The 13,752-nt window shown below is 36.0% G+C and overlaps 1 protein-coding gene across 1 annotated transcript; it reads left to right on the plus strand.

Moving 5' to 3' along the window:
* The first annotated feature begins 411 nt into the window (after positions 1-411).
* LOC120629707 (pre-mRNA-splicing factor Slu7) lies at positions 412-13,398 on the plus strand. Its single transcript, XM_039898694.1, has 12 exons — positions 412-701; positions 2,699-2,850; positions 3,399-3,491; positions 4,738-4,927; positions 5,730-5,812; positions 6,914-7,059; positions 8,585-8,768; positions 9,731-9,876; positions 11,246-11,351; positions 11,855-11,945; positions 12,780-12,964; positions 13,192-13,398. Exons 1-12 carry the CDS (start codon positions 533-535, stop codon positions 13,363-13,365), a joined length of 1,719 nt encoding a protein of 572 aa, XP_039754628.1. The 5' UTR covers positions 412-532; the 3' UTR covers positions 13,366-13,398.
* Positions 13,399-13,752: the final 354 nt, after the last annotated feature.

The raw sequence follows: 13,752 nt of genomic DNA on the forward strand, positions 1-13,752 counted from the left end.
CATAGAACGCTGTAAAATGATATTTTATACCTTGTTATATTTAAGCATTATGTTAATTAAAAACACAATATGAAAAGTAGTCAGATTCCCTACTGCAATAACGATGACAAACATGAAAACAATATCGGTATTAGCGGACCCCAGCGCCATCTGTCGGGCTGATTTGTGAATCTTAACCATCCAGGGTTTCACCCAAACGCATACCAAAAAATTCATTCAAATCGGTCCAGCCGTTTAAAAGGAGTTCAGTGACATACACACGCACACAAGAAATATATATATAAAGAAATTGATTCAAGTCCAAATTCTGTCATAGATAATTTTTTTACTAGATTTGGAATTTGACAGCTAAAAGTAATGTCCTAGAATTCGGAGCCTCCAGCCTGACATCAGTTTAAAAAAAAATAACAAGTGTCAATTTACTGAGATATTTCTAAAAACAAATGTTTAGGAGTTGAAAAGTTGTGCGTAATTATTAATATTTTATGGAACTATTTATTGGAACTTTTAAAGTTTCTAAAGAAAGCTAATCATGGCGACGAATGCGAGAGTCGCGGTGTCACAAATCCTTCGTAACAAAGATGACACAGTAGAAGAAGATGATGAACCGAAAAAAAAATCTCGAGAGGATTGGAGGAAAGCGAAGGAGTTAGAGGAGGCTCGTAAAGCTGGTACAGCGCCCGCTGCTGTCGATGAAACAGGTAAGAATCGTTTAAACGAGAACACAAAGTGTTTGGTGCATGGTTGGCAAAGAAAGTATTAAAACTCATTCAGCTTATCAAACGATCACCATTATTCAATCGATCCTGGATATATAGGTCTTGTGTCCAGGCCCCAGGGGGAATCTCTGCAACTCGCTTGTCTTGTCTGCCCAACTTGTTGAATTCTTACAACACAACTTATTCCATTGCTGGGTAAACAATTCTGTACAGCCTATGTTTGGTTTTACATGGATACTCATTTTCCTGCAAAAGACTGCTCCTGCAGCCATAACAGCGAAATTGATCTTGACAATAGTTTGCGTCCAGGAGACTGACATATAATAATTTTTAGCCTGCAAAAAGTATAAACATAAATACAATAAAGGTACAGAAACTTGGGAAGTTTAGGGCAACAGCTAGGTAGTATGGAAATAGCTAGTGGACAGAGGTTGTCCGGGAAAGTATATGTTTATTTGTGCCTACTAAGCAGCATTGTTGCAATGAAGTGTTCTAGTTTTAAGGGTGTGGTTGCTGGTGTAATTACATTCACATGCTGCAGGACCTGCATGTCCTGTGAAGTGTTGCTCTGTTTTTAGGGAACCTTTTTTCCACTTACCATCAGCTGGGCCATCTGCTTGATCATCAATTATTAATATACTAGCTGTTGCCCGTGACTTCCTCTGCATTGGATTTTGTTTTTCGATGTGGCATTAAACTATGAGTAGATCTCAAAAAATTTAAAATATTCAGTATTGCTAAGCCTTAAATGAGGGGTTTGCTGCTGTCCGCTGAGGAGTTCTGTCCTCTATCTCCAAACACAGTTTGGGCAAAATTAAACACATATTATAACCTCTATAGTACAAAAATAATTAATTAAATCAGTTTTAATTTGTCAGAGTTATGGTGTAAAATTTTCAAACACTCATCCCCTCTCCCAAAGGAACCAAGCTTAATGTTGGGATAAAAAGTATCCTATGTTACTTCTAACACTTCCAAGAATATGTGTACAAAGTTTCATGAGGATCAGTTGAGTCGTTTTTGCGTAAAAGCATAACAAACAAACTTACATTGACATTTATAATATTAGTAGGTTTGGTTTTGTAGGTCTTGGTTTTGTATATGTTTGTGTTAAGTTTAGGATAAACTTCATTAAAAAGACTTTATACTTGAAAAAAATTATTATTAATTATAAAATTCAAAATTCAAAATTCATTTATTTCAAGTAGGCCTAATATAAGCACTTTTGAAACGTCAAGTCTGTCTGTTTGTAGTGATTCTACCACTATAAACGTCATTAATTTAAATCTAAGTTTAGGTATAATGTCTTATCCTAGGCAACACTTTGATCTTGTGGTTTTAAGATTGCACTGCAATTTATTGTTGTTTCAAGGTATTGATTGTTTGTTTATTTAAATTATTTATGTATTTGTAAATTAAGATGTAATAATTAAGCTTTATTATTATGTATTTTTTATCTATACATTTTGGTATAGATATAAAACCCAACCTGGTGATATGTATATATTAGAACACTCTTGGGACTATCCTGTGCTTTTGCTTATAGCTAACCTGTCCTGTCTACAAAAGTTGCCTGTGGGTGTTTGCTTGCAGCAATAAGGCTGCCTTTGCAAGTCTTCATTGTGTTTTACTGTAATACACTAAGTTACCTGTGTCCCAACATGGGGAATAGGGTGGAATAGTCCTTACAGAGGACTGATCACCCGTCTGGCAATGGCAGGCGTCCCCTCTATAAATAATAATAATAATAATTGTGTTTTACTGTAAACATCTTTCCGTTTCTTTTTGTTTATATTATGCATGCAATAAAGTGTTTCTTCTTCTTCACTTTCACTACTAGTTAGCAAAAGAACTATCTTAAAAGTCTTCTCGCTATATCTGTATTATTGCAGAGGCATATATTTTAACAATTAGATTTACTATTGACAGTTGTTTTTAATAAATATATTGTATTTTATCATGTATACTTATTATTTCAGGCAAGGACATAAATCCCCACATTCCACAGTACATTTCATCAGCACCCTGGTACTATGGTACTGCTGGTCCAACGTTGAAGCATCAGAGGCCACAAGAAGATAGAGAAGGGCAGTTTACTAAACTCGAGACATACTATAATAAAGGGGTGTCAGTAAGTATTGAAAAATGTTATCTTTATATATATATATTTCATGTGTGCATGTATATGTCACTGAACTTCTCCTAGACAGCTGGACCGTTTTGAATGAATTTTTTGATATATGTTTGGGTGGCACCCTGGATGGTTTAGATTCACAAATGAATGAGCCCGACAGACGGCGCTGGGGTCCGCTGGTAATTCTATAAAATCATCCGCTCAAATCAATGGAACTTATTCTGTAGTTTTATTGGCACAAGGTAGGTTTGATCTGAACTAAAGTCATGTTTGATGGAAAACATAGGAGTGCTCCATTGTAATTCAAAAATGTTTTATTTGTGTAGACCTATCACAAGCACTTCACACTTTTGAAGCATTTAAACATATATGTTACCATTAATGTTGAGCAATGGTGATAACAACATTCGTTAATTTAAAACTAAAGCTATAGTTATGGTGATAATGCTCCAATTAGAATTATAAACCCTAACTTTTGCCGAATAATGAAGAAATAACTAGCAAATAATTATGTGTATTCATTATCGAAAACTTACTTGTTGCAGTCAAGTGCGGCGACAAAATACAGAAAGGGTGCCTGCGAGAACTGTGGTGCAATGACACATGTTAAAAAGGATTGTTTGGAGAGACCTAGAAAAGTAAGAAGTTTTGAATAATACTAGCTCTTCTCCCTGTACATGGACTTCTCTTCCTTCTCTCTTTCTCTTCGCTCCCTTAAATGGATTTGGTTCATCATCATCATTATTTAATCATTTTCATAGGCCTCCTCTTTCATAAGAGTAGAGGCTTTAGAGCTTATACTCATATATTAGTGAAGATACAGATTCTGTCGCACACCTAAAAGTGTCCCGGGCAATCTGGAGATGGGAACTGATTAATATCCGAGTGCTTTTCTATCATAAATGTATCCATTGTTCATCCCCTATAAGCTATATAGTTTCCAAATTTTATCAATATCTGCGCAATTAACAAACATACAGACTCACTTTCTCATTAATTTATTTATTTATTTATTTATTTATTGGGTCTACCAGCGATTTTACATAGATAAAAACAATATTACTTATCATATAAATATTACTCAGAGTATGCAAAACCATATAAAGGTAAACACTACATGCTAAATTCGCTTATGTACTAACAATTTTCAAAGATAATTAATAAAAACTAATAAAAAGAACAACAACAAAAGCCGAAACAGTTACAAACGGAAAAAACTAAATTATTATTATAAAAGAAGTTATGATTAAAATTAAAATTAAAATTAGAACTATGTTTAACTACTCTACATACTAAAGAGACTAATTAAACAAAATAAACAATGATTAAGATACTCGGGATGACAGATTGGTTAATTTACTGATGATAATTTTACGAAAAGATAGCACTTTTCGTAAAATTAGCGAGTTAAAGTTAATGTCAATTGACTGACTGAATTTATTGTATAATTCACATAACCGAGGGATAGTGGAGTTTGCGCCGAAGACTGTTCTGGTGCGTGGCGGCACGATCGGCGTAATAGCAGCACGCGGATATCTATACGGTACTCTGAAATTAATTTTACTCAGCAAAATGGGGCAATCTAAATTATTTCTTAGCAACCTATATAAAAACATTAAATCCAGCAAATCTCTTCTTTGGTCAAGATTCAGAATTTTAAAGTATGTCAGTCTTTTTGTATAGGATACCACCTTTTTGTGAATCTTTGCCGAGTATGACAAATGCCACATGAATCTCTTCTGAACACGCTCCAGTCTTAAGTAGTGGGTCGAATAATGAGGACGCCACACAACGCTACAGTACTCTAAATGACTGCGCACAAGGCTATTGTAAAGACTAATAATGGTTTTATGAATATAACTTAAATGCTTTTGTCTGTTTTAGATCGGCGCGAAGTTCTCGAATGCAGGTATAGCCCCTGATGAGTTTGGTCAGCCAGATCTGAACTTGAGCTACGATGGTAAGCGTGACCGATGGAATGGTTACGACCCTGCACAGCACAAAGCTATTATCGAGGAGTACCAGAAAGTTGAGGAGGCTAAGAGAGAACTGAGAGCTAAAAGGTTGGAGCAAGGTAAGTAAATATTAAATAAATATACTACAACAAAACACACATTGCCATACACCCCATAGCAGTAGCTCAATAGCGTAGCTTGTGTTCTGGGTACTAAGATGACTGATGAATATTTTTATGAATAATACACATAACTGCTTAAAATATATATATATATATACTAGCGGATCCCAGCGCAATCTGTCGGGCTGATTTGTGAATCTAAACCATCCAGGGTGCCACCCAAACTTATACCAAAAAATTCATTCAAATTGGTCCAGCCGCTTAGGAGGAGTTCAGTGACATACACACGCACACAAGAAATATATATAAGATAAAAACACTCAGACACTGATGTCTTCAACCTTATACACCACACCAAACAGATCTACTGCTTCGGCCGCCCTGTGTATCCTACTTTTTAAGTTAATTTTTGTTGTGTCCATTTTTTTTTTTTTTCTATTTGTGTGTATAAAAAAATGAGAAAAATAAATACGCCCTCTGCGTACGTTTCGCTCTGAGACCGACCGACTTTGCAATGAATAATTGTTACACTTAACAATTATTGATTGTAATGTCAACATCTCCTGAGGATGCTCCGGTTTCGGAGCGAAACGTGCGCAGAGGGTACATTGCCGAAGATCTGTTTGGTGTGGACTATAAGGATTGAAGAAATTATAGATTACATTGTACAGATTCTCCTGATTTTCATAATATATCATGGATTTCTGCAAAGTAACGCCTGCTTCTATCCAATACAAGGAATCGCATTATGATCTTCCATCACCACACAGCGTATTCTTATAATTGCATTTGGTTTCAGATCCTACCGCAACAGAGGAAGACGAACTGGAGGGGGAGGATGAAGACAAGTATGTTGATGAAGTGGACATGCCCGGTACAAAGGTATACTTCTGGCTCAGTGGTGAACAGTCTTATAAGTGGGAGGTCCCGAGTTTTTGGGAAACTTTCTCTTACTATTCCTTAATTTTTTCTAGTCTGGTCAATAGAGAGGCAGTCTTTATTTTTTTTTAATCTTCAAGTTAGCCTTTGAATGCAATCTTAACAAGTTGTAAGTAATAATGCAGTCTAAGTTGGTAGCGTGTTAACCTTTAGGGGAGTGGCAGTTAAATTAAATACATATTGTTTTTTTTTAAATAAAAACAAACCCCTTTACTGCATCATCACTCACCGGGCTATACCGGGCTAACCTGTCAGGGATATGGCAGTAATATTGAACCCATACCCCTAAATCGCTTAGCGGAACGTCTTTGTCCGTAGGGTGGTAGCCACGACTGAAGCCATTAATTAGACCAGGGAAAATTTAGAAATTAATTAAATTTGCAAATCCTTCGCTTGGGATCGAACCCTCGGAACCTTCCTCGTGAAAATACTGCGCTAGGTTCTTTAAAAACTACTAGTAACTAGCCACGACTGGAGTCTCCCACTAGAATACAGTAAACAAAGTCAAAGTCAAATATTTCTTTATTCAAATAGGCACATAGATGGCACTTTTGATGCGTTGATTATATACAAAATGTGCATAGCAGTGAGTAGTGATGGCGATAACTACAATCGTAAACTTAAAACTAAAGCTACGAGGGTTCCAAACGCGCCCTGGTCTAAGAAGAAGCCCGCAACAAACTTAGCCGGGTGTTCTTTTTGTTATCACCATCTCACATTGTCATTAGAAAATATTTAAGAAGCAACCTGGTTTTGTTCACACCCAAGGTTTTTTTATGGTTTACGTAATCCTTTATACTGTAATAGAACGAAAATAGTGCCAATATCAGCAGCATTAATTACCCCATAGTAAAATTCCATATGGCATATGCTGTGAAAGTAACTAAAATAGACTAGCCTAGCAGTTTCTATGTCTGTCAGGTTGCGTATCTTCTTTACCGCATAGGCAGCAGAACTAAGCATCTTCGATAAATTATTTACATGAGGGCAAATACAAACTATAATGGAACTATTTATTCAAAAAGTTTTTATTCCGTTACACAGGTGGATTCCAAACAGCGTATCACAGTCCGAAACCTGCGAATCCGCGAGGACACCGCCAAATATCTGCGGAACCTGGACATCAACTCTGCGTACTACGATCCCAAAACACGATCCATGAGGGACAACCCTATCCCGGAGGCGGCTGAGTATGTATACATTAAACAAAATACGCTTGTAAAGTTAAACATATAAACCAAAGTTACATTCTGTTACAGTATTTTTATAAAGTGGGTAAATAATTAAACTTTTAATATCTATATAAATAAATAAATAAATATACTACGACAATACACACGTCGACATCTAGCCCCAAAGTAAACGTAGCTTGTGTTATGGGTACTAAGGTAACTGATGAATATTTATTACACCCAGACACTGAAAAACAATCATGTTCATCACACAAACATTTTCCAGTTGTGGGAGCCCACGGCCTTAGACTCTGAATTTCTGAAAGCAGGGTCGCTGCCAACTGCGCCAGTCGGCTGTCGAATAATTATTTAATATATTCATATTTTCCAGATATTTTAGTAAAGTGATAGTTAGATAGATAAGTTTTTATACGGTAATAATTATTATTTAATTAATAAATACTATTCAAGAAACATTTAAAATTACATTCGATTAACAACCAAGGTTCATGATATTGAGTTGGTGGACATTTTGATATTAATACGGGTGCATTTTCGATACACTTCATGGACCTACATGGACTCGAACAATGCAAAGATACCTCCCGGTGTCTTAGTCGTATATCAATTCTTTTTCATGTATTTCTGACTGTGCTTTAAATATAATATGCAAATTTTATAATATTTTATAAAATCATTTATTTCAAGTACACTTTAATATAAGCAGTGTTGAAACGTCAATTACACTAAGACTTACATACAGAGTAACTTTACTAAAATTATAAATTTCGCTTAAATATTATAAAATTATAATTTTAATTACAATTTTACTTGACGCCTAACTAAGCACCCAATCAACCGATTTTTTGTAAAGGGTTAAATGGACCGAAAATAACATAGGCTACTCAATATCGCAGGAAAACAAGAGGTTCCCACGGGATTTGCAAAAAAACGTCAAAAGAGTATGTAAACCTCAAGTTTTTAGATACTCATTGGTTGACAGAAATGAAAAACCTCTGAAACCAAAGAGGATACAAACACTATGTTAACAACTTCAAACTGCAATGTCTTTATTTTCTGACTTTATTTAAATCTTTATTAAAAGTAAACCATAAGAAGAACATGTTCAGGAACACATCACTCAACTCAACACACAGTAGACGCAAGAAAATAAAATTCAATAAAAATTTGTTTGGGAGTTCGCCATTGTTCTTACGGAAATTTCAAATTCCCAAAGGTCGTCTGTCGTCTGACGGAGATTGAACCTTTTTTTTTTTTTCATACAGAGAAAATGCCTGACGCATACCACTCTGTTGGGGGAAACGGAGTAGTTATGTGGGACTTGCACCCACTAAAAACTCTGTGTGTCCCTCGATAGACCTATAAGTGAGAGCACGGGGTTCACTTGCGTATTCACCGCACTCCCGCCAAGGTTTTCACCCCCACGGAGATTGAACCTGACCCGCCCAGTTTTTAAGACCCCAGCGCTTACAAATGCGCCAGCTAGACAATTATTTTTTTAACTCCTGCTTTTTTGTTCTAGGTCAGAATACGCCGGCGAGAACTTCGTCCGTTTCACGGGAGATACCAGATCCCATGCCACGGCGCAACTGTTCGCATGGGAGGCGCACTCCAAAGGCCTGGACGTACACTTGCTGGCTGAGCCCACAAAGCTGCAAATGTTGCAACGCCAGTATGAGGAGAAGAAGGACCAGTTCAAAACACAGGTATCAATTTGACGAACTTATATAATGCCGACGACCGATTGGCGTAGTTGGCAGCTTCCCTGCTTTCTGAGTCCAAGGCCCCGTGGGTTCGATTCCCATAACTGGAAAATGTTTATGTGATGAGTATAATTGTTTTTTTTTTTATTTATACTCTTTATTTGCACACAAATAAAAATACAGAAAAAGAAGTATACAAAAGGCGGCCTTATCGCTTTGTATCGATCGATAGCGATCTCTTCTAGGCAACCTTATAGGATAAGGAAAACAAAAGGACATTAAAAAACATTGTTTTTCAGTTTCTGGGTGTTTATCTGAATATTAGAAGTATTTCTGCGTATTATATTCATAAAAATATTAATCAGTCATCTTAGTACCCATAACACAAGCTACGCTTACTTTGGGGCTAGATGGCGATGTGTGTATTTGTTTATTTTATTTTTTATAGCTGGAACTGTTTGAAGGTGAAAGAAGAAAATATTCTGCTTCACCTTCACAATGGGCAGGGGTCTCCCCCACAATGAGAATTCAAATTCAAATTCAAAAATGTTTTATTCATGTAGACCTTGCACACTCACATGCACTTATGAAGCGTTCATATATATATTATGTTACCAATAATGTTAGATGATAGTGATAACTACATTCGTTAAGTTGAAACGCGCCCTGGTCTTAGAAACGCCCGAAAAAAACTTAGCTGGGTTTTTTTTATGTTATCACCATCTCACAGACAAATTAATATTTAGCTATAAGGTGAAAAGGGTTTATATAAACGAACAGGCTAGCCCGCTACTAAGCGTGATGATTTAGTTAGTGGCTGAGCCCATGTGAATTTTTGACGTATATTGCCCGACTTTGAGCACTCGTAGCTCTTTATCATAAGCTTCGTCGTGCCGCACAATGGTTGCGGAGGGGAATGGGGGGGGGGGGGAGAAGATATTTTACAGGTAGATAATTTGTTCCAGGTTAAGCAATCAGTGCTGGACAAGTATGGGGGGGAAGAGCACTTGAAGGCACCCCCGCGTGAGCTACTGCTGGCGCAGAGCGAAGTCTTCGTGCAGTACAACCGGGACGGGACACGAGCCGGGGCGGCCGAGAAACAATTAGCCAAGTGAGTGCCACATATTTAGGATTCCTATATAAATATATGTTATATTTATATATTATGTATTTATGTTATATATTTTATTCGTATTTATATGTAATATATATTTATATAAATATTTTATTTATATATTTGTATAATTTTAAATCTTATTTATTGCACCACCTACCTCTTTTCTATGTTTTTTCCATTTACGCCATTGGTTGCCTGGAAGAAATCGCTATGTAGCAATAAGACCACCAAATTGTACTCTCTTGATATGTATTTATATCTCTGTAACTACTTTTTTCTTTGGTGTACAATAAAAGTGTATTCATTAATTCATTCCGTACCAATAGGTAGGGCCTCGCCGACCCCTTACAGCGCCTGTGTGCGAATCCTTTAAGCGCATCTCTTTATCACGAATCTTATTTTTTTTATTATAAGTTAACTTTTGATCGAAATAAATGTTGTCTAGTTTTATTTACTAGATAATATTTTCCTAAATAGGTAAAACCAGTTCGCTTCCGCTTTCCAATTACTGCGAAAAATAAAACCTCTGCATCCAAGGGGATACAAACACTGAAGTTGTCTTCAAATCAATATCTATCACATAAAAATTTATGTGGGCATTGCAATGAGCGCAATATGTATTTTGTTATTTACCAAGCATATATTGTGCCCAGTGTACCTACTTACTTGTGGATACTCAACTACAAAGGATATGTTGTTATGTAAGTGTAACAAAAATAATTTCGAGGCGGCGTCCCTATTGTCTGAACGCCAAGAGTTAAAATGGAACCCTTTTACTAATGTTATTAGTTGTGTTGTTATTTTATTTGAAATTTTCATAGATGCCGCTTTTTCTGCACTTGGCCGGTTTTTTTAAGTCATTTGAGAGAAAGGGAAGGGGGACGTAAGGGTGGGCTATACATTACATTTCATCGAAATTCATTTATTGTATCAGATGTCATAAGATCCGAAAAGAGTCGATAATATTTTTGTAAGCTTGAAATTAAAAATACTCAAGGGCGGAAAGACGGACAGAATGACAACAAAGTTTTGTAATCTTATAACATACAGACATACGACAGGAAAGCCTTAAAAGACTGATGGATGGACAGGCGGTCGATCAATTCTCGTAGCCTTTAAACCCTCCGACGGAGCGGACATACAGACGTACAACTAACTCACTTTGTAAGCCTAAAAACAGACGGACAGACAGACATCAAAGTTCGTAAGCCATAAACGACTCGGAACTTCGACTAACAAACGGATAGATAACAATGTTCCGAAGCCTAAAATGACACAGCCAGGCAAACGGAAAATGTTGCCATCCATTTTTATTTAATAACGGGAATATACATTTAAAAGTAACCTTTAATCATCATTGCAGGAGTAAATATGAAGAAGATGTACTCATAAACAACCACACATCAATCTGGGGATCGTTCTGGAGGGAGGGCCAGTGGGGCTACAAGTGTTGTCACTCGTTTATAAAGGTAATTGACTCTTTTGATTTACAAAAAGTGAAACGAACGAACGTGGAAAAATGCCACATTGCTTGCATCCAGTCATTTGCACAGAGTGCTACCTCTCAACCTTTTAATTATTTTATGGTTTCAATGCAAAAAGCATAATCAAAAAAAAATTGCTTCACACAAATATGACTTGACACAACAGTAAATTAAAAAAAAAATGAGACTGAAAAGCAGTTGTGCAAAAAAAAAACACTTAGTACATGATATACAGCTACAAAAAGTTATACTTTATAGCAACTATATACTAGTCTAGGTTCTCAAAACACTCATGTCAGGTGCAGGTCAAAAATGTATATATACTAAATACGATAAAAATTTATACTACTTATAAATATTACCTAAAATAAACTATTTAAAACTAAATAAAATCTAAAGCGTCTTCGAAACCACCGCAACTATATTGAAAGTAACTTATAAGAAGTCGATATATGTTTTTTTTATATTATGTTTTATTATTATTCCAGATGTCATACTGCGTCGGTGAAGCGGGCAAATCGGTGGTGTTAGATGTGCCGGATACACAGAAACTTGCACTAAAGCATGAAAAGAAAGCTGGTGAGATATCAACCTTTTTATTCATCCTTAATTAACAACCCATTACAGGCCCACTACTCGGGACCCTTAAAATGTGAAGGGTTTAGGGTTAAGGAGGTACGGGCCACTGTGGTGGACACACTGGCCAGTGCGGATTGGTAGACTTCACGCGCCTTTGATAACATTGTGGAGAACTTTCAGGCATGCAGGTTTCCTGACGTTTTTTTCTACGTACGTAACTTTCCTTGGCTGAAGCCTCCAGAGTAAATAGAACCCGGGTCCTCTCAAATATAAAACCACAACTCTCGCCACTGCGCCGGAAAGGTAAATCTCATCAACCGCAGCCTATTAACGTCCCACAGCAGCACTAAGGCCTCCTCTCTCAAGACAAAAAGAGTTTTAGAGCATAGACCTACCATGCTGATCCAATGAGGGTTGGTGGGGTAAAAAGTTACATCTAATAATTGCAAAATGGTAAACTAATTTTGTAGTCTAAGCTTTTTAGCCTACTCATACGAGTATGGCTTCCAGCATTGGCACAAAAATTTGCTGATTACGAGAATATAGCGAACAAAACTTGTATATATAATGAATGAAATCTTTGATATGACTCTCAACAAGTTTATAGTTGATATAAAATTTAAGGTCACAGAAAAATCCTTTTATAGTATTAAGGATTACTTAAACGATAAAAAACCTTGGGTATGAATTGCTTGAACTTTATAGCTTCATTTTATAGCAAATTGTATTTAGTTGCTTAAACGCACGACGTCTCGAAAAGTAGTTGGTTTACAAATGGGGATCTAAGTCTTATAATGGATCCAGCATTAAAAGCTTGTTTTCAAAAAATTACAGAAAAATCAGAAAAGTCCTCGTCCTCATCGGATTCAAGTTCAGACAGCAGTTCTTCAGATTCTGAGCGTGACACTCGAACCAAGACAGAGAAGAAAAGCAAGAAGAAGAAAAACAAAAAGAAGGCTAAGAAGAAGAAAAAGAAGGAACTCAAGAAGGGAAAGCGGGAGGAGGATAAACTCAAAAAGGTAATGCAAAAAATAGCTTTGACAGGTTCTTTGTTTAGTAGTAAACATTGTAAGAGGTATGGCAATACTAGTAACTGCCAGCATTATTATAAAAATTATATTACAATAAGCAATAATAAAGTTATAATAAGACTAAAGGGATTAATTCACAATGAAGAGTACAATTAAACTCATTATTAAATTAACAATTGACTATTAAATTTCATAGACAATTTTTTTTTTAACAGGCTTTGGAAATGGAAGAGAGAAAGCAGAAACATGCTGATTACCTCCTTTCTGTGGATGAAAGGAAACGTCCATACAATAGTATGTTACAAGTTAAAGAACCTACTGAAGAGGAAATGGAGGCTTACATGATGAAAAGGCGGAGAGATGAAGATCCTATGAGCCAGTTTATGTAAAATGTACATATAAATAAATAATTAAGAATGGTATATTTTTTTTGTGTAAAATAAAATAAACTTTTATTTTGTTACCCCTTCATTATTTAATCTTAACTAATTTATTATAAATACGAAAGTGATGTGGTGGTTAGTGTTGGTTTGGTTTTTTGTTTGCCCTACCTTCACAACCTAGGTAAGCAACCAATCAACTTGTTTTTGGCATTTGGAGTTAGTTGAAATGACATAGTGTACACATGACATTACATGGGCTACTTTTTTCCCCAGGAAAACAAACGGGATTTGTAAATAATCTTAATAAATGCGGGGAAAAGCTAGTTATTGCACACATACATTGAAACAAAAAGTTAAAATCCATCCAGGTTAATCCTGTCGTAATGACAGAAA

The sequence above is a fragment of the Pararge aegeria genome, chromosome 15 (genome assembly GCF_905163445.1).
Source record: "Pararge aegeria chromosome 15, ilParAegt1.1, whole genome shotgun sequence".
In the NCBI taxonomy this organism is placed as follows: domain Eukaryota; kingdom Metazoa; phylum Arthropoda; class Insecta; order Lepidoptera; family Nymphalidae; genus Pararge; species Pararge aegeria.